Genomic DNA, 19,057 nt, shown 5'->3' with positions numbered 1-19,057 from the left:
AAAAACAGTATTTCTAAGCCACATTACTTATTTTCACATTTATATTATTAAGCTGGGACTTCTGAAGATCAAGCATAATTTTGTTCCATGCCACTGGTATGTTTCTCAAGTGGAAAAAGGGATACAAGGCCAAATGCAGTACCATGTAGGGTATAAAGGAAAATACATTTCATACAGTCATCACTCAAGTAATACTGTAAAAGAAAAATGCACATTTAAACACTTCCTTAAAAAAATAAATTACACCACAAGGAGTGAGAGCTAGATTTATTAGCTACTGTGAAATTTGTTGTATTTTTTTTCCCCTTTATTGATGGATGCTATTAGATCCTATTGCCAGAATAGTAACTTCTCAAGTTTATCCACTCAAAGGTAAAAGAAATAAAAGAATTACAGAAGTGCTTTAAGTTATCCTTTAGAAAACGGCTATCATTCATACCTGCAATATTGACTGAAGAGATAAAGGCTGAAAGAACTGCTAGACTTTGAGGAGCATTTTCAGGGAGATAAGTTCCTCCCATCAACACCAGCCCACCAACTGCAGTTAGTCCTGTTTAAAAGAGAAAAAAAAAATCCTACTGAAACTTACAAGGTTCTATACCTATAGAAAGCTTCCTTTCAGCTGTCAGATACCAATGAAGTGAAATTGTAACCCTTATTCTACATATTAGCATTTAAACAAAGACTGCCATTATCTTAAATTTTGTTAATATAGACATATTTCTAAAGAAAATAATTTGCATATGAATGTAGTTTTGATGTACAGTAAGGTAAGTCTAGAGTCAGCTTCTGAGTACTGGTTCAATAAGGAAACTGCTTTCAGTGGTCAAAGTAGATCAGATTTGAGGTCTGTCATGAAGACATGGACAGCTTCTCTCCCTCTCCTTATCTGAAATATTTATAGTGTCACCAATCTTAGAGATCACTGTTGGAAATTTTCACCCAGCTCTAAAGTACATATTTTGAGAAGAGGAAATGAAGCAAAGCAGGAAACAAGAAAGACAAGTTATTTTCAGGGCAACACTATGGAGATAAGAAAGGAAAGAAGCGTTGTATGGAAGGGGAGGTTGCAGCACCCCAAGTAAAACAAATGGTTTAAGAATAAAAAGTTTCTTACAACAACAGCAACAAAAACACTACAGCATGACATTTGTCTTTCTTTTGAAAAAAAAATACACGTATTCTTGGAAATAGTATATTTCAGTTGTCCTTGCAAGTCATGAAAGTAAAGAGATGCAGAGCAGTACTACACTCTTTGGCGTTTCAAATGGCAAATCAACAGATTTGTGACTAAAGTTCACATGAAAGAAGTTGTGTCTATTTCAAAGGAAGAACAAATAGCTGTATGACTGCTACTTACCCGAGATAGCATTAGTCACTGACATGAGTGGAGAGTGAAGAGCAGGAGTCACACCCCATACTGTATGGTACCCCACTATTCCAGCTAGGCCAAATGTTGTCACCATTTGCGCAAAAGCAGTATTAGGAGAAACAACGCCAAGTCCTAACATGCTAGCTAGACCTAGAAGAGAAGCACAGTAAAACTTTTCTATAACATATGAATGACTTCCTACTTTTAAACTCTGCACAGCAGGAGTCCAGCATTTAGCTAAAAGCAAAGTGAAGTTCTGTGCATGGACTTTTTTCAGCATGAGCTAGATCATCTTTGACAAGGCTCTTCAGGTTTCTTCTGAAATAGAAAATAATTCATAAACATAATATGGATGTCTTAGTTAAGAATGCAGATGAGGACACTAGGATAAGGGTCTACTTTAACACTTACTCCTGTCAATCTACTGTTCCACACAAAAATAGTAGTAATCATGCTGAGATACTACTCATTAGACTCAAACCACGAAGAACAGAGGTAAAATTTAATGAATTGAGTATTCTCAATGACCTTACGTAGAACTTCTGATGAACACAAAACCCTTATTGACAGGAACAGCTAATACTTGTTTGTCAAAACAGTATCCTATACCCAATACTTCAGAAAGATTGTAGACATTTAAGGCTTACACAGTACATTAAAGACTGAAGAAAATAATGATATCAAGTTTATTCTGCTGCAAAACATAGACACAGTCCCAAGCAAGAGCCCTTCAGAAATTTAACTGTTTTACTGATATTTAAATAAGAAAGTAAAACACATATGCATGCACACAGCATGAGTCAGTGCTGTTTGAAGTGTTAATATTTTCGGTTAAGTTTCTAGAATTTTATTCTCCTCTCAAAAGTGATCATCACAACTTTCCACAAGGATACACCAGCCAATCAACTGCTGAGTCAATTACTAAATTGAATGAGTAAGATGACGAGTCACTTAGAAGTATTAGCCAAATGAGGAGTACTCCACAGTGTTTCTCCTACTCCAGAAATTGCCTACCTGTTGTGTATATAGATGCACTAGTCATAGTTTTTCTAAAAGGTGTAATAGTAGCTGCTTTTTCTGCTTCCAGCTCTGCTACAGTCTTCGGCTTCACAGGGGCTCCTTGGGGAATGTTATTTGGTGGAGGTGCTGGAAAAATCACCTTGCCATCCTGATAACAGATATTTACAGTTAACTCTAACATACTAGATGCTTTATAGATAGAAGAGTCTACTGTTCTTAATCCTGTAATTCTGTGAAGTCCTTACAACTTACACCCATGACACGGAAAACAAAGAGGGAAAGCTCCTTAAATGGAAAACTCTTAATCAAAATAAAATGGAGTCTTGAAAATAGAAAACTCTGCTACAGATCAGAACTGTAATCACAGTCTGCCTAGAGCTCAGCAAGGCTCATACATATGCCTCACATTTTTTCTTCAGTTCTCAGGTCTCTGGAAGAGCAATTACTGAAGCTATCAGATCTAAAAATTGTACACATACCCTCAATGATCCGAGAGCTGATGTCAACGTAAGCCTCTTCTAAAGCAGATATATATATATGCATAGCAAAATCTTGGTAATGTTATCTATAAAAACTCAACCGGAATGGATACCTCTTACCTATCTAACATAGGTTAACGTATTCTGCATACTGCAATTGCACAAGGAGAGCCCATACTAGCCCATGTGAATTTCCTAATAGAGCTTAGAGTATCCTGCATATTCTAGTTCCTCTGGGTTTTTGATTTTGGGGTTTTTTTCTGTTGTGGTATGGGTTTTTTTTTTTAGGTTTTTTTGTTTGTTTGTTTTGTTTTTGTTAATTCTGAAGTTGTTATACGAATAGAATGTATGTATTTAAGAAAAAAATTGTTTTTCTGGTCCTGTAGTAACGTTACAACAGCATTTTAAATAATTATGTTTTAACCACATGAAAACAACAAGCAAATTTAACAGTTCTCCTGTTTTCCAACAGTAGACTTATTAGGTATCAATTTAAACAAGAAAAGAAGCAAAAAGGTTTCCTTTCACAAAAAAGAACAGAATATATTCAACTGAATGCAAACATGATTGCCTACGCTGTCCAGCAAACCTCTGAGGGCTGTCAGTATGCAGAATCTCTGAATGCATTCTAAGACGACAGTACAGATAAACTTAAAAAAATATATTCATGAGTTTAAAAGGGAGCATTTACTGACTTACCTTCATTACTACAGTTCCTCTAATTACATGATCCAGAGTACCGTAATCAAATTGATCTTTTGGATCAAAGTAGAAGTTCTCTTTGTCAGGACTAATAGCCTTTAGGAGTTTGATAATATTATTGGAATACAGAGTACTGGCCTGAGTAGCCATTCTGCTTGGTAAGTCTGTGTAGCCAATATGTGTAACACCCTGAAAAAGATTAAAGTAAAATTCTGAGGACTAGTTCAATCTCTGAAGTAGCAGTATCTCCTCCAATACAGCCTTCTGGAAATATATATTCACAGTTTCTTTTCTTCTGTGTTATCTGCACATTTAACATAATTAGTTTAAGGAGAGTTACTTAATTAGAAAATTCAACACGATTAAATCCAGCATATTAAATGCTACTAGTATTTAGAGCCCTCAGAGAGAGGAGGACTTATTGGTAGAAGAGTTTATCTTCTACTCCTGACATTTATTGCTTCTTAAAGCGAAGGGGCAAAAGGAGCTTTCTAAGAGCTACCTACATGTACAAGAAACATGCCCGAGTTTACATTTATGTAAAAATGTTATACATGTATCCACAACTATTATGAGAGCAAACTTGAGTATACTTGGCTGTCAGGCTCTTGAGGTTTTGGAAGACAAGGAAGCTAGCATAAACCCCTCATGCTCAAGCAGATACACCTTAAAACGCTGCTTGTGCAACTTACAGCTAAGATCAACAAATACTTCCAGGCACTCTAGCTTCTTGATGCAATGCTCTCCACGCTGCTTGTAGTTCTGCACTGCTGCTCTTTTCCACAGCCCAGTGCCAGCACACTATACTTCTGATCAAAAGTGCTCCATATAAATTCTTCATACAAGTATCTGTTTATTTCTGTTCTACATACTATAAGTTCTGTTTTTAAGCAATGACATGACTCATGTTAAACCCACACAGCCCTGGACAGGTACAGCACAACAGTAATGGCATTATGCCTTTATATTACTGAAAAACAACCTTGGAAGTGTGCTGTTTGAAACCTTATCACACATATTTCTCTGACAACTATTAAATTTCTTATATATACCAAACAACAAAAAAAGAAAAAAACACATGAATAGAAAACATGCACTAAGAGGCAAAAAATATTGGAGCTAAACCAAAAGAAAGTAGTTAATTCAGTTTAGGTCAAAATTCCTTAATTTAATGCTACTTCTAGTTTGGGTAAAAAGTGGTTTGGATACTCTAATGGAGATACATTTATGCTGGCAAGACTGAAGACCTTCCTGAAGCTTAAATTACGTTGAGCTAAGCCAAAGACTGCACTGATGTAAACATTGACGCAGTCTGAACCTGTTTAGCTGTACCTGTGACATCAGTTATAACCTCCAGTTGCAGAAGGCAATGAGCAAGTCAAAGAAGCTATTGCTACTGCAGTCTCTAGGTAGACCAAGACAAAGATAACAAACCACACTCTCAGACAAGAAGAGACAAATCATTGGCCTTGGAAGACTAACACTTCTTTACTTACCAACCTAATTAATACTATACAAATGTATTTGCTTCTTTAAAAATCTTCAAATTATTTAACAAATAGATGACTCACAGTCAAATGCAAGCCTAAAGGACTAGTTAAGTCCAAATAGCAAAAGCAGCTACTCACTTTCAGTATACAGTTTATCAAATAGGACAAATGTGAATTCATGCAACTGAGAATGAAGTGCACATCAAAATGCTCACCTTATGAACGTACAGTTCTCCAGGCTTTGTTGTCTCAATGTTTCCCCCAGCTTCTGCAGCTAAGTCCACAACAACTGAACCTTCCTTCATAGATTCAATCATATCTTTCTTAAACAAGACAGGAGCTTTTTTACCTGATAAGACAAGGTGGCGAGTTAATTAAAAAAATACAGCTTTTATGTGTAAAGCTCAGGAGGCAAGTTTTCCTGTGCTATCTCTGTAAACTTGAAACAAAATTTTTAATTAGTACCTACGATGAAATGTCAGAGGATTTGTTTACATAAACATCTTGCTCCCAAGCACATAAATAAGATGTACATGGGCAGTGTAACAAAAATGCTGCAAAGTCCAATTTTGTCCCCAGTAAAGAGACAACATCCAATCCTACAATTCAAGTCAGAGGGTGAAGAAGGAGGGGAGGAAATCATAAACATCATAAGTTATTAAAAGACTGACATTATACAATGTAGAGCAATGAAACCTAAGCACTGTCTCATTACATTTTAATCATGAAAGACACTGCTCCTTCAGTTGGGCTTGTTTCAGTGCACAGAAGTAGGTGTGATGTAGTAAACATGAAAGAGAATTTTATATCCTTACATTATTACTATCTACTCCCTATAAATAAGAAAACGTGATGGTATTGAGTCAAAGAGTGATAGTTTGCGGGGAAAAGATAGTTTCTCTAAACACAGGTATTTATCAGAGAAAAGGTACATATTCACAGAGAATATGTAACACTTTGGTAACACTTCCATACCTGGAATAAGTGCTGTAGTGATGATAATATCAACATCTTGGCACTGTTTGGCAAAGAGTTTCATTTCAGCTTCAATAAATTCTTTCGACATTTCTTTAGCATAACCACCCTGGCCCTCTCCAGATTCCTTTACGTCTACTTCCAAAGGCTCAGCACCAAGAGACTTGAACTGTTCCAGAGCTGCAGCTCTAAGAAGAAAAAAATTGAGAGGGAAGAGAAAAAATAAAAGTACTACATAAAAATGGAGATCCATTTTTAGAAGTAGCCCAATCCATTATGACTTTTCTGATCTGTTTAGTAGTAGTCTTCAGACAAGAAATCTAAAGCTTATTCTAGGACATTTGCATCAGTAAATTTAGATCCCTAATGACGACTCTTGGATGAGGAATGAAGGCAGTCTTACAGGCAGGCTTTCTGTACTACCAGTAGAGTTCTCCAAAAATAGATTCAGAGCTGGGAACTCAACTGCTGACTACATCTGCTCACCCATTTCTCTTGCCTCAGTTATACTGGTCTATAACCCAAAGTTAATGCATAGGATAGGTGACATACATTCCACAGCTTGTGCCTCTGCATTTAGCCTGTGAAGTGGGAAATACCGGAAAGTCTGTTTTTCCACAGGCAGAATTGTTTTTAACAGTTATCCTGCAAATCTGTAATTTATGTTGCATTACATGATATCACAACAAACAATAACGAAATGCCAGTGTGAACCACAAACATTCTTTCATACCAAGCTAAAAGTATATAAAATGCTTAAAAAGGGAATTAATTTTTGAAATATTTTAAACACATTTTGATTATACTGTTAAGAAAAATCATCCAGATTATAATATATGCAGATTTTCCAATAAACTGGAGCGAAGGCATTTTCATAAATCTGGAAATACATTCACTTTTCTCTTTTCATGTAAGATATAGTTAAGTAGCACCAGATATCGCTTCCACATAAAAACAAACACAGACAAGTAATTTTAATACAGATACAGTATTAAGTACATATAATTTCAATGTAAGAAGGCCACTTATTCAGAAAAAAAAATTAGTTACATTTGCATTTCCTGTATCAGTAAGACCAAAAATGTTTGTGGCCTGTAATTTTCCCAGTCTTCTGCTCTAAAAATGGCCCTAGGACAAAATAGTACTTCTAAACATAAACGAAGAGATCCCCTAAGAAAGCAGCAACTAAAGCAGCTTCAACTGCAGATCCTGTTCTTCCATCTTGAGTTTCATTAAAAAAAAATATTGGCCCCAAGGGCCAACAGAATCCTGAGCTGTATCAAAAGAGGCAAGTCCAGCAGGGAAAGAGAGGTGACTGTCCCCTTCTGCAGATGGTGAGGCATCATCTGCAGTACTGTGCCCGGGCCTGGGGCTCCCAGCATGAGAAAGATGTGGAGTTGTTGGAGTGGGTCCGGAGGAGGCCACAAAGATGACTGGAGCACCTCTCTTACAACAAGACACTGAAGGAGTTGGGCTTGTTCAGCCCGGAGAAGAGGCAGCCTCAGGGAGACCTCACTGCAGCCTTTCAGTACTCAAAGGGAACTTATAAACAGGAAGGAGACTGACTTTTTATACAGTCTGATAGTGATAGAAAAAGGAGGAACATTTTTAAACTAAAAGAGAGGAGATTTAGGTTAGATATCGGGAGGAATTTTTTTATTTTTATTTATTTATTTATTTAAAAACTCAGTGGGTGGCAAGGCATTGGAACAAGCTGCCCATCCTCCCATCCCTTGAGGTGTTCCAGGCTAGGCTGGATGGGGCCCTGGGCAGCCTGATGTAGTGGGTGGCAACCTTGCTCATAGCAGTGGGTGGAACTAAATTCCCTTCCAATCCAAGCAGTTCTACAATTCTAAGATTCTGCAAAACAACTTGACCTCTTCCTTCCCTTCAGCAAAGCATATCTTAAAATAATTCCTAGAGGTCCTCTCTGGGATGAAGAGAATAGAAGTGAATGACAGTACACAGCTATGAACCTCTACCAAAGCAAGCTATAAGTGGCAGTACACAGATTCTTACTTTATTCTTCCCTGTCCTCCCAAGAACAAAGATGTGAAACTGCAGACAAAGGCACTGCCCTTAGCGTTTTTGTAAAGCAACAACTTTTGGTTCATAAGGTTCTGAATGATTTAATGAGAACTTTCAAAGTTTTGCTCATTGGGGGAATAAAAAGATTAAGAAACAATGCAGGAATAAAAAAGTGTTAGGAAGGGAATTACGATTCAATGAAGAACAAGTGCTTCCACTTAATACCACTTCAAAATACTTTAACTTAAAATAATTTTAGACTACTATTACTTTCTTCACACACCCACCTAGTATCAAAACCACGAACCACCGCACCCATTGATTTAGCTGCTCCTGCAGAAGCCAGGCCAGCAACTCCTCCTCCAATGATCAAGACCTAGAATGATAATATCATCCAGCTTAAAGCATAAACTAAAAGTAGAGCTCATTAGAGAAGTAGCAACACTGTGCCACTTTCACAACAGCAGATAAACCCCATTACATACAGTCATTTCAAAGATTTACCTTAGGACACAGAACCCAGAATTGCTTCAGTAAAGTTGCCCTGTAAATGTAACAGTTTAAAAGATTTAACTCCTAGCTTCATTTATCTGGGAGCCCATTCATTTGTGGCTAATAATTCATGTAACAAGATGCAGGTTTCCCCTCACTCCTCCCCCTTTTTTTTTTTAATCTTTTAATTTCATGTCTCTTCATCCCACAGTCTATGTGCAATTTCAGTGAAACTGGAATTCAAACAAAGACTTCAGCACACCAAAAATCCCAACATCTCTGTTTTCTCCTAACTGCTTCCTTGCCATTCCAAATCTGGGAAAAGAATACCAATACATCTATTCTGAAGTTTAAAACTAAGCAAACAAGTAAAATTTGAATTATTCTATTCTTCCCCCACAAAAATCACTAAAACCCATATGAATAGTAACACAGGTTTCTGAAGTTTCTACAGTTAGCCTCAAAGCAGGAAAAAAAGCTTTTCACCATTTTCAGCAGTGGTTAACTGTGTTCAGAAACTCACTTATTCTTCTGGTACAGCATCTGCACATACCTTAGCTGGAGGAACTTTACCCGCAGCTGTGATCTGACCCGTGAAAAACCGACCAAAGTGATTTGCTGCCAATACAACAGCTTTGTAACTGTTGAATAAGGAAGAACACATTTCAGTATTTTCTCAGGCTAAGCATAATTCCATTCACAACAGCCATCAAAAGGACATACATTCGTCTACAGCAAGCACAGAACGAAGAAGGTTTACTACTTTGCAGAAAGCTCACTTAAGCAAGCAAGCACACATTCAGAAAAAAAGATAATCTAACTCTTTGGATATACATGGCTTAGGGCAAAGTGCTTAACCTTGCTATTTCTTTCATCTCATCTGCTTTTATAGCCGTCCTGGAATGAGTGACTGGACACCAAGTTAACAGCAGTAGAGTTACCTGAAAATACACATCATTCTAAAAGTATGTCTTTTATTAACAACAATAACAAAAAAATAATTATGTTTCATACCCAGCAATGTTTGCCATGGAGCTAAGTGCATCATATCCCTGAGCAATGGTGACCCGTGGAACTTGATCCATAGCCAAGACAGTAGTTTTTTTTTCTGCAAGTTTTTTCAGGAGGTCCGGATTTTGTGCTGGGTAGATAAAACTAATCAGGGTAGGTGCTGTCTTAAAAAGGTCTGCCTCATGTACTCCTAAGGTTGGATTATGCATAGGAGCCCTCACCTGAAGAAAGAGAGAAGTTTCCAAATTAATCAGTGGAAATAAATCTGTGCACAATTCACTTCCCTTCTCCTAGCTTGCAGTTTGTTCATTCCTATCCACAATGTACACAAGAAAGCAAGTATATCAAAGGCTGTTTACACAATTAATATGAGTAACTGTACTTATTAGCTACAGTACATTTAATGGGAACATTAGAATTTAATGAGGTTTAATAAGGCAATCCCAGATCTGAGTACCGACTGGGAGAAAAACGCACTGAGAGCAGTTCTGCAGAGAAGGACTTGGGGTTCCTGACAGAATAAAAGCTGGACATGTGCCAGCAGTGTGCTCTTGCAGCCCGGAAGGCCTACTGTATCCAGGCCTGCATCAAAAGAGGGGTGGGCAGCAGGGAGAGCAAAGTGATTGCCTCGCTCAGCTCTGTCCTTCTGAGGCTCCATGTGGAGAACTGCATCCAAGTCTGGGGCCCACAGTACAGGAAAGATGCAGAGCAGTTGGAGTGGGTCACAAAGATGATCAGAGGGCTGGAGCACCTCTCCTATGGAGAAAGGTTGATGGAGTTGGGCTTGTTTAGCTTGGAGAAGGCTCCAGGGAGACCACATTGCAGCCTTCCAGCACTTGAGGGCAGCTTACAACCAGGAGGGGGACTGATTTTTTACAGTCTGATAGTAATAGGACAAGGGAGAACGGCTTTAAACTAAACGCCGGGAGATTCAGGTTAGATGTTAGGGAGACATTTTTTACTCAGGGGGTGATGAGGTGCTAGAACTAGTTGCTCTGAGAAGCTGTGTGTGCCCAATCTCTGAAGGCATTCAAGGCCAGGTTGGTTGGGGCCCTGTGCAGCCTGATCTGGTGGGTGGCAGCCCTGACCATGGCAGGGAGTTGGAACTAGATGACCTTTAGGATCCCCCCAGCCTCAGCCATTCTGTGATTCTATGACCTATTAGAATTAGCTCCAGGCAAATGGGTAACAGAGCAATAACAGCCACCACACATTTTCAAAAAGATCTCATTGCTTCTAACCAGCAATTACAAGCAGCTGTTATAAAAACAGCCATTTTCAAACAAAATGACTAAACATAGGTTTTAATTAAGCTCAACAGGCTAAGAATCACTAATTTATTTTGCAATGCATTATCACATACAGGGAATTTCAAGCATGAAGTCCAGCAGATAACCACCTTGATCTGTTTGTGTTTAATTTACCACTTTTCTTTATAAACAAACCACTTGAAAGAGTTGTTCACAAAATCTCAAAAACATCGTATTCAATCCTGATAGGACAACTTCAAATACAACTTTAAAGGAAGCCTCAACATGATTAAGACCTATTTTTCGTCTCAGGACTCTGCAAAACCTAACACATCTCAACCAACTTTACTTTTAGTAGTCTTCCCTGACACTCTAGTTAGAAATACTTCTAAAATACACTGTTTCTGAGCTATTATTAGACATCTGATTAAGAAAACTTAAGACACCTGCACCTTCAAAATTCCAAGCAACTCTCTTTGAAGACTAACTTGGAGTTGTATGTTGCTAATCTTGGAGCAGAAGTACCTTTGAGCATGGATCTTGTCTGATTAGTGTCTTGAACTAGTCAACCTTTCTCTGTAAAACACAAATCCCCCAAGTTAAAAACTTGCTAAGAAAGTTTTCAATGATGCTGCTGACCAGTTTAGTACTCTAACTGTACAAGCAAGCTATCGAGGTTAAATTAAATTAGAATTAAAAAAAAAAAGAATTTGAAGGAGCTTTCAGAATACCACTAGAATACTGAGCTTTCAGAAGACCATTAGATAAGTTTGATCTGAGAGTTTCACGAAAAGAATGCAAGGAATATATAAATGAAGCACTTACTTTTACAATCACATCAGAACCCAAGACTTCCTTGGTCCCTTGGATTTTTGCTCCAACTTCTCTGTAATGATCATCAGAAAATTTGGAGGCTTCTCCAGCACCAGACTCCACCACAACATTGAAGCCCTGCTTAATCAAGGCTTGAACTCCAGCCGGTGATAGAGCCACTCTCTTCTCATTCTCGAATATCTCCTTGGGTACACCTACAGTTAGCTGTTTATAAGGGATTCCTTTAAGGGTGGATAGGATAAAATAAAACGGTATTAGTTGCATTGAAGATTATTAAATTGATATAAATGGCACTCTTCAGTGTTGTACAGAGACATGCAGACACATCACATTTAAGCAATCTCCTCAGGGATGGCAAAAAAGAATTATTTTTTTTCTAGCAGTGCAACTTACATTTCCTCAAATTATACCATCTTTCTAGACATCCTTGTTATTTCAGGTACCAACAAGAAAGTGCAATCCACCCAGTGCTAAACAACAGTTCACTGTGGTTCAAAATCATCAGACTTCATACAAGTCTACAATTACAGAACATAGGGCACCCTGGTAATAATACATTCTAACTGGGCTAAGGCAAATTTTAAACCCTCTTTAGTCACTTTAACTTCACTGTGAAGAAATAAACAAATGAGTTTAAACAGCTGACATGCGTTTTAATTGAACGTTTTTTAAATGTGTACCAAAACCATATTTCAGTTGTCTTACGTCATTATTTATGAATGACATACATACCACAAAAGATCACTGAAAGGCACAATTATACTGACGTACAACTCTAAAAGTTGCTACAAAATTTAAAAATGTGAAGTTAGCAGTAGCTGAACAACCATGGAATAACAGCCTACTGGTTTGTTCACTTACACTTCTCTTCAGTGTTATCTCCTTGTTTAAAGCTCTTGCAAGTTTTACTAAATAAGATCAGAAAACTGCAGAAGCTTCAGTTTATTGATTTTAGCTTAAGGTTTCAAATTGCAAACATCTAACTCTGTTCATGAACAATCTGTACTCTTCTACCTGACAGTTAAACTCTTCTGATCCCATCAGTGGTTTAAATACATTATTTATAAATACAGTCTCAGGCAGGATAATCAGATATCACATTGCCACATGCTTCTGTTACACTAGATAGCATGCACCCAGGTCCAGTTATACAACAGCTCTCACCAATATCTCTGCAGAATTTAAATCTAGGTTCTGAGACACAAGAGGCCTACAGGGAATACATATTAATGAAAAATAGCTTTAGCAACCTAATCAGGCACTCAAAAGTCAAACAAACATAGAACAAGACTCAAATTACAAATTTGCTTTTAAATTGGCCACCAATAGTCCGCATTTTGTCATATAAATTGTACCAGACTAGTAAGTGACATGTTGCACATTTTAGTAATGCCTGCTTTTTGCTTTTTTGTTTGAGATAGAAACAAGTGAAACAAAAATCAAAACCACTTCATACTACGAGAACCTGGAGGAAACTAACCATTTTGATGTTTCTGATTCTAAACCGACCGATGAAATATAACTAGGACTGCAAGGTAAGGTGCTTGAAGTTTAATCTGAAAATTTCAGTCGTTAAAAATTCTCAAGATAGTATCAATTCATAACATTTTGAAAATACAGAGTACAGCAAAAGTTTTTAGCAATTATCTGTACTTCTCATCCATTAGAAAAAAAACTAACAATTGAATACAATCAATAAGACTACACCATGGAAGATAACCATACATCAAACTGCTTTACTTCTTATTTTTATTTTTTTAACTTTACTTTTCTCTTTAAATTAAACTAATAAAATGGTAAATATTTTGATGACATGGATTTTGATATTTATTATATTATTTACATACATTATGATGGAGAACAATCATTTAAATTACAAGGCAAATCGAATTGAAGGAATAAGCTTTAAAGGAACTTAAGTCAGCAAGTGTAAGAACGCACGTTTCAAGTAACAGACCCAAAGTGATAGCAATGCTTGGCAAAGATGCCTGCATAGATATCTGAACAACATAGTGCAACAAGGGGCATCCCAATCACTGCATCACTAGCCACTTGAAAGCTACAGTAACTGCTGCCGTCATTCATACATATTACTCTTATCATTTGAAGAGAACTCTTCCCTCATCTCTTCTTCTCAGTACTGAACAATTAAAATCCTGTTTATGATTTTCACTAAATCATCACAATGAAAGCGAGCTCTCATCTTTTAAAAGCAGAAATGAATCTGAAACAACTGAAATTTGCTAGAATAACAGAAAAATCATAATTTCAGACAATAAATAGCTCCAGGACAGAAGGCAAAAAGCTTTTCAAGAAGCATTAAGAAAATATAAACTAAAATGCTACCTTCCCTTTCTCCTTTTTGAAGTTTTGCAGTGAACAAAAACACATGGAGGAAGAAATAAATGAGAGCATACAGAGAACAGAAGGATGGTTGTAAATTTAAAGGCACACAGACATTCAATGACAGCTTATACCCTTCTCAAAAAAGGGGGGAAAGTATTTCTTAGCTGCTAAGGCCCAAGGTTAAATGAAACTGATACTTACATTCTATTTTTGTTCACTTGTTTTTGTGTGGAATAGCAAAGCAGAAGAGCAAATGGCTCGGAAGGATGGGACACAAACACATACTATGTGTCAAATGGGTTTCCTCATTTCCTCTTTCACATCAGGATGTGTTGCATCCAATAAACACAGATAAAGATTTTTCACAGCAAAAAAATTTGCACCCTCTCCACTAAGCAGAACAATCACAGACCTAGATCCGCCTCCAATGCTTTCAGAGATAAACACTCACCAAGTGTCATTCTTCTATCCCCTTTCCTATTCTGTCTCACTAGCAACCAGAACCCAAGTGAAAAGTGAACCAAACAGATGTCAGTTTGCTTTATCTAGAGAAGGAATAAGACACTTCTCAAAGAGATTTCCCTGATCTACTACATCAATGAACATCAAAAATGAACAGATGTATACAACTGCAAAGCAAAGATCTGCATTAAAACTTCAGGTGAGGATATGATCAATACTATATTTGAAGGAATCTAAACTATCAATACCGAACACAGATTTGGTTTGTTGAATTTAGTAGTTTCATTTAAGTCATTAGTTTCAAAAGGCTGAAATCTGCAATTATAAACTTAGGATCTTGATGTAGTTTTCATCTCAAGAAAGTACATCTGTTATCTTTGTCAGGGCTTAAAGCTGAATGAGTGAAGCTTCCAAGTTTCTAGGCCTCTACATGAGATAATCTTAAGAATTGCTTTGAATATGCTTTAGTAACTTACTGCTTCATTACATCCGTAACATACTCCAAAAACAAAGTTACACATTCCTTGACCAATTTTTGAGTCATATGAAAATCATGAATGTGTTGTTAATTGAGTAAGAGATGCATAATACTTTTTCTGATATGAAGAATCTACACAAAAAGGATTTCGCCAATTTCAAAAGTAGAATCATTAGCTCTCTCAGTCCTTAGAATCTTAGTATCCTACGTATGGATTAGAATTTTAAAAAATTAACAAGAACACTGTAATTTTAAGTAAGTCACTCTTATTACTATGCATTCTAGCCCCCTCAATGTCGTCACTGAGTAAAGAGGAGAGATGCAAAGCATAAATTCAAACTCTGGGTAACTAAAATCTACATCCCCAAGCTTCAGAAGGCAAACAATTAAAAAGAATTATAAAAGAATCTTCTCCACTTAGATTCCATATGCAAACTGAGTGTTTAAAGATTCTAAATTAAAACTATCAAGGAAGTTCAGAATATTTTATGAAGAAAATTAAAGAAAAATACTTTTTTTTTTTAATCTCCATAGCCTGATTTCACGAAGTAGTGTGTAGGAAAACAGGATCAACAAATATCAGAGACTGACCCAGAGAAAAAAGAAAGGAGAAATACGCTACATTTTCTGTGATAGGAAAACAGGATATGAAACCTGCCTAATTGCTAAATTACTCCCCCATCAGCTTTAAACAAACCATCTCACCTGTTCTGAAGATGAGGACAAATTCCGAAGAACAGCAATATGATGTAGGCAACAACAACAAAAAAAAAAGAATGATACAGAAGATTAAACAAACACCTGAGCCCTGTTCTTATACAAGCATCCAGATTAAAAAAAAATGTTAGGAGAATGTATATGGTTTATGAATAATGTGCAGGTTATCTATAGAATTAATAATGAACTGTTGTGGGTTAAAAAGATCTGCAAGATTTAGAAAAATTAGAAAATTTCAAGAAGGAAACATCAAAATAGAAAGGACAGCAATAATCCCAAGATAGATAGGGTGCAAGTCACAGATTTGTGGACAAACCAATCTGGAATTATAAGAAATCTCAGAGCCAATTACTCCATAAGCACCTATTACCAGGGTTTGGAAAAGTTCTGCATCTGTTTCTGAAGCATCTGATGCTGGCAACTGGTTGACAAAGGCTACTGGAATACTTGCTTACTCCTGTATTAAATTTCCTATGTTTCCAAGAAAGAAAGAAAATAGTAGCAAAGTAAATAACAATAAGAGACATTTCCGTTCTCCAAATGTACTATTTAACTGACTCCATATCTCTTCATTCCATAGGCAGCTGTTATTCCTGTCCATAAAATATCCTGGACAAAATGAAAGCTTACCTGAGAGACTGGAATGAATAGCTACAGGCTCAGTAAGAATTACAGTAGTACTATTCTTTTACAAAAACTTATTCTACTTAAGACTACAGCAATTTTCCCAAGTGTCAGTTTAAGCAAACTGAATTTCTAGAACTAAGAAAAAGAAGTAGTTATTTTTATATGCTGTTGAAGTTTGTTTCAAAAGCATGTAGAAGTTTATACAGGCTACATTACTGTTAGCCATTTGTCATTCAATTACTGTTTTATCCTTGACTTGTCCTCTACTGAATGACAAATCTCATGTTACCAAAATGAAACATAAGGACAGCTTAATTATCAACCAGAAGACTTATCAAGCCTCATAATTCTCAGCATTAAACAACTGCATTGAAATATTATAAACAGTACTCAACAAAGGCTTTTACAAGAGGTCAAAAATGACAGCACTGAGTGCTTAAACATATTACACTATTAAGATTTCTCTCTCCATTTTATGAAATCAATTCCTAAAAACAAGAGAAAAATACAAACACACACTCAAAAAATGGAGATCTTTCAATTTCATGATCAAATTTGTGGCTAAAGTCATCACAAAACAAGAGCTCTTACCTGGAACATTTGAGAAAGAACTTTGAATCTCACTCCGTATGTCCCAGGTTAATATGCTCAACCAAGGGACAATTTACAATGTTAAGAGGGACAGAACCTCTCACATTTAAATACTGAATACAGGGGAAAAAAATGGAGCATCACAAATTAACAGGATGTAAAAACTATGTTCTGATCAGTTTCAACAGACTCCAGATTGCTGGGCTGTCAGTCAGAGGAAAAAAAATTCACCGTGCAACTTAAGTAAAAAGCTATGTGATGCAGATTATCTGGAGTTGTCAGAATAAACAAACAACAACCTTCTCTCAACACATTTTTTCAGAAGCCCCAAACACCATATTATTGATTTGAAAGGACCCCAAAACACAACACCCACTGCTAGAATTGGCAGAAATTTGAGTTCTGTGGTGTGTTCTTACAGCCTGTGTTGTCAAACCAGACACGTGTCTCCTTTTATATGCCTCCACAAGACCTGCTAATGTGGCACCCAGTGTGCATTGCATGCACAATCAGCCTAAGTCTCCACCTTATCTGTCTCACACTGAGAAGGACCCTGGACCAGCACTGAAGCAGAGTCTCTATCTTCTTTCAGGGACACATGATTTATGCAAGATAATGGTCAAAAATATAATTAAAGCAGCTTTATGTAACCTCCAGTCTTCTAGCTGTCAGATTACGTATAGTGTAGGATAGAGGGAAAAAAAAAAAAAAAAGCATTTTTGTATACCAGGCTCACATCAAAAACTAGAACCAAGGACTCCCCAATTCTACTCTCCTTTTTTTTTGTTGTTTCCTGAAAACACCTGAACTTGCCCATTACCAACACTAAGTTTAATTTATTTAGTCTATTTAAACATACCAACAAACACTTTTCATAAAGATGCAGATCAGAAATTCCTCAGGGTGCTGCAACATAAAGCAGCTTCCTGAAAAGAGTCAAGATTTTTCTTAATACATCGTAAGTACATCTGCATGGGGTCATGCCTTCAGATGGTCTCTTTGTGAGGGATGTATACTGCCCTCTAGGTGCCCACAAAGAACTACACTACCAAAACTCACCGGGAACCCAGGCTTGCAACAAAGAAATACATCTGTTTAAATGTTTCTCTCAAGCACAGAAGTGTCAGCAGAAGTCCTGATCGCCGACCTCTGAGGAGTATTTGGATCCACAGCATTCATAATAAAAACAAACACCTTCTGTATACAGCTCTGTAAGCTAGCAAAAAATTGAACTGCCAGAGGCTGGCACGACTTAAGGGTGTTCTTTTTAAGATTATTCTGTGCTAACATATCTGAAAGAAAAAAATCAAGCTACTTTGAATTTTAAGACAAGGGATTATTCGCAACATTCAAATTGATTTACCTGGCTTCGGAGTTGCCTGAGACCAGAGTACCTGGTGGGTTCTAAACATTCGCAAACATGGCATCTTTGTGGAGTGCACCTTGGGAGGTATCACACCACCGAGCACAGGCACGGAGCACCCACTGACAGCAATGCGCAGAAGGCTCGCCATGTCGCCCTGACCTCCGAGCTGACTCCTTGCCACGTATGGAATCCCTGCTGCACATGTAGAAACAAAGCAACAGTTATTAATGACAAGAGACAGTAGGTATGTAAACTCAGCAGCAGAAGTCTGGTTGACTGCCACTTGTCATAAAGCAGTCATTTTTCTCTTTCTTTCCAGTTAGAACACAAAATCCACTTTGTCAATGTGAGGTAACAGAGTAAAACTGAGAGAGGAGGAGGAAGCGAGTAATACTATCAAATTAAACAAGGACACGACAGAGCTGACCTTGCAGGCTGACCTACAGGTTGGCATGCCACGGCTCAGGACCGCATTCTCTTTAGACCATCGCTCTAAAGAAGGAGCTCTGACGGCACCCGGGACCCAGACCAAGCCTGGCCCCCGCCCGAGCCCCTGACCCTCTGGTCCCCAGAGCCGCGGGAGCCGGGGCTGGGAAAGGCGCGGCCAGGGGACCCGGACAGGGCCGGGAAGGGCGCTTCGCTCCCAGCCACACCGCCCGCCCTTAGGAAGGCAGCGAGGCGCCGTCCCGCCGCCGTCACCAGGGCCCACGCCGGCGGGCGCGCGTCCCTCCCGCCGATATTTATATCCGGTGGCCCCCGGCTGACCTTGGGCCACCAGCTCGCCCCCCGCCGCCTCCTCCGCGGTCACGGCGCCCGC

General features: G+C 37.8%; 1 protein-coding gene across 3 annotated transcripts in view; it reads right to left on the bottom strand.

Annotated features, from left to right (window-relative positions):
* NNT (nicotinamide nucleotide transhydrogenase) overlaps positions 1-19,057 on the bottom strand; it is a 43,845-nt gene that overhangs the window by 24,418 nt on the left and 370 nt on the right. The window contains exons 1-12 of one of the 3 annotated variants that reach the window (XM_021380910.1): positions 18,668-18,929; positions 18,238-18,435; positions 11,645-11,874; positions 9,573-9,790; positions 9,112-9,199; positions 8,354-8,442; positions 6,039-6,226; positions 5,279-5,412; positions 3,571-3,762; positions 2,387-2,540; positions 1,361-1,522; positions 440-550 (exon numbers count right to left, since the gene is read on the bottom strand). In XM_021380910.1, the coding sequence (XP_021236585.1) occupies positions 440-550; positions 1,361-1,522; positions 2,387-2,540; positions 3,571-3,762; positions 5,279-5,412; positions 6,039-6,226; positions 8,354-8,442; positions 9,112-9,199; positions 9,573-9,790; positions 11,645-11,874; positions 18,238-18,388 (1,717 nt within the window). In that variant the 5' untranslated portion in view covers positions 18,389-18,435; positions 18,668-18,929. Of the gene's footprint in view, positions 1-439; positions 551-1,360; positions 1,523-2,386; positions 2,541-3,570; positions 3,763-5,278; positions 5,413-6,038; positions 6,227-8,353; positions 8,443-9,111; positions 9,200-9,572; positions 9,791-11,644; positions 11,875-18,237; positions 18,575-18,667; positions 18,930-19,057 lie in introns of those variants that run through there. The other 2 variants (XM_021380909.1, XM_021380908.1) reach the window with 2 other exon arrangements.

This window comes from Numida meleagris, chromosome Z (genome assembly GCF_002078875.1).
Source record: "Numida meleagris isolate 19003 breed g44 Domestic line chromosome Z, NumMel1.0, whole genome shotgun sequence".
Taxonomy (NCBI): domain Eukaryota; kingdom Metazoa; phylum Chordata; class Aves; order Galliformes; family Numididae; genus Numida; species Numida meleagris.
The sequence above is the reverse complement of the archived record's forward strand: the minus strand, read 5'-3'. Positions and strand labels throughout refer to the sequence as shown.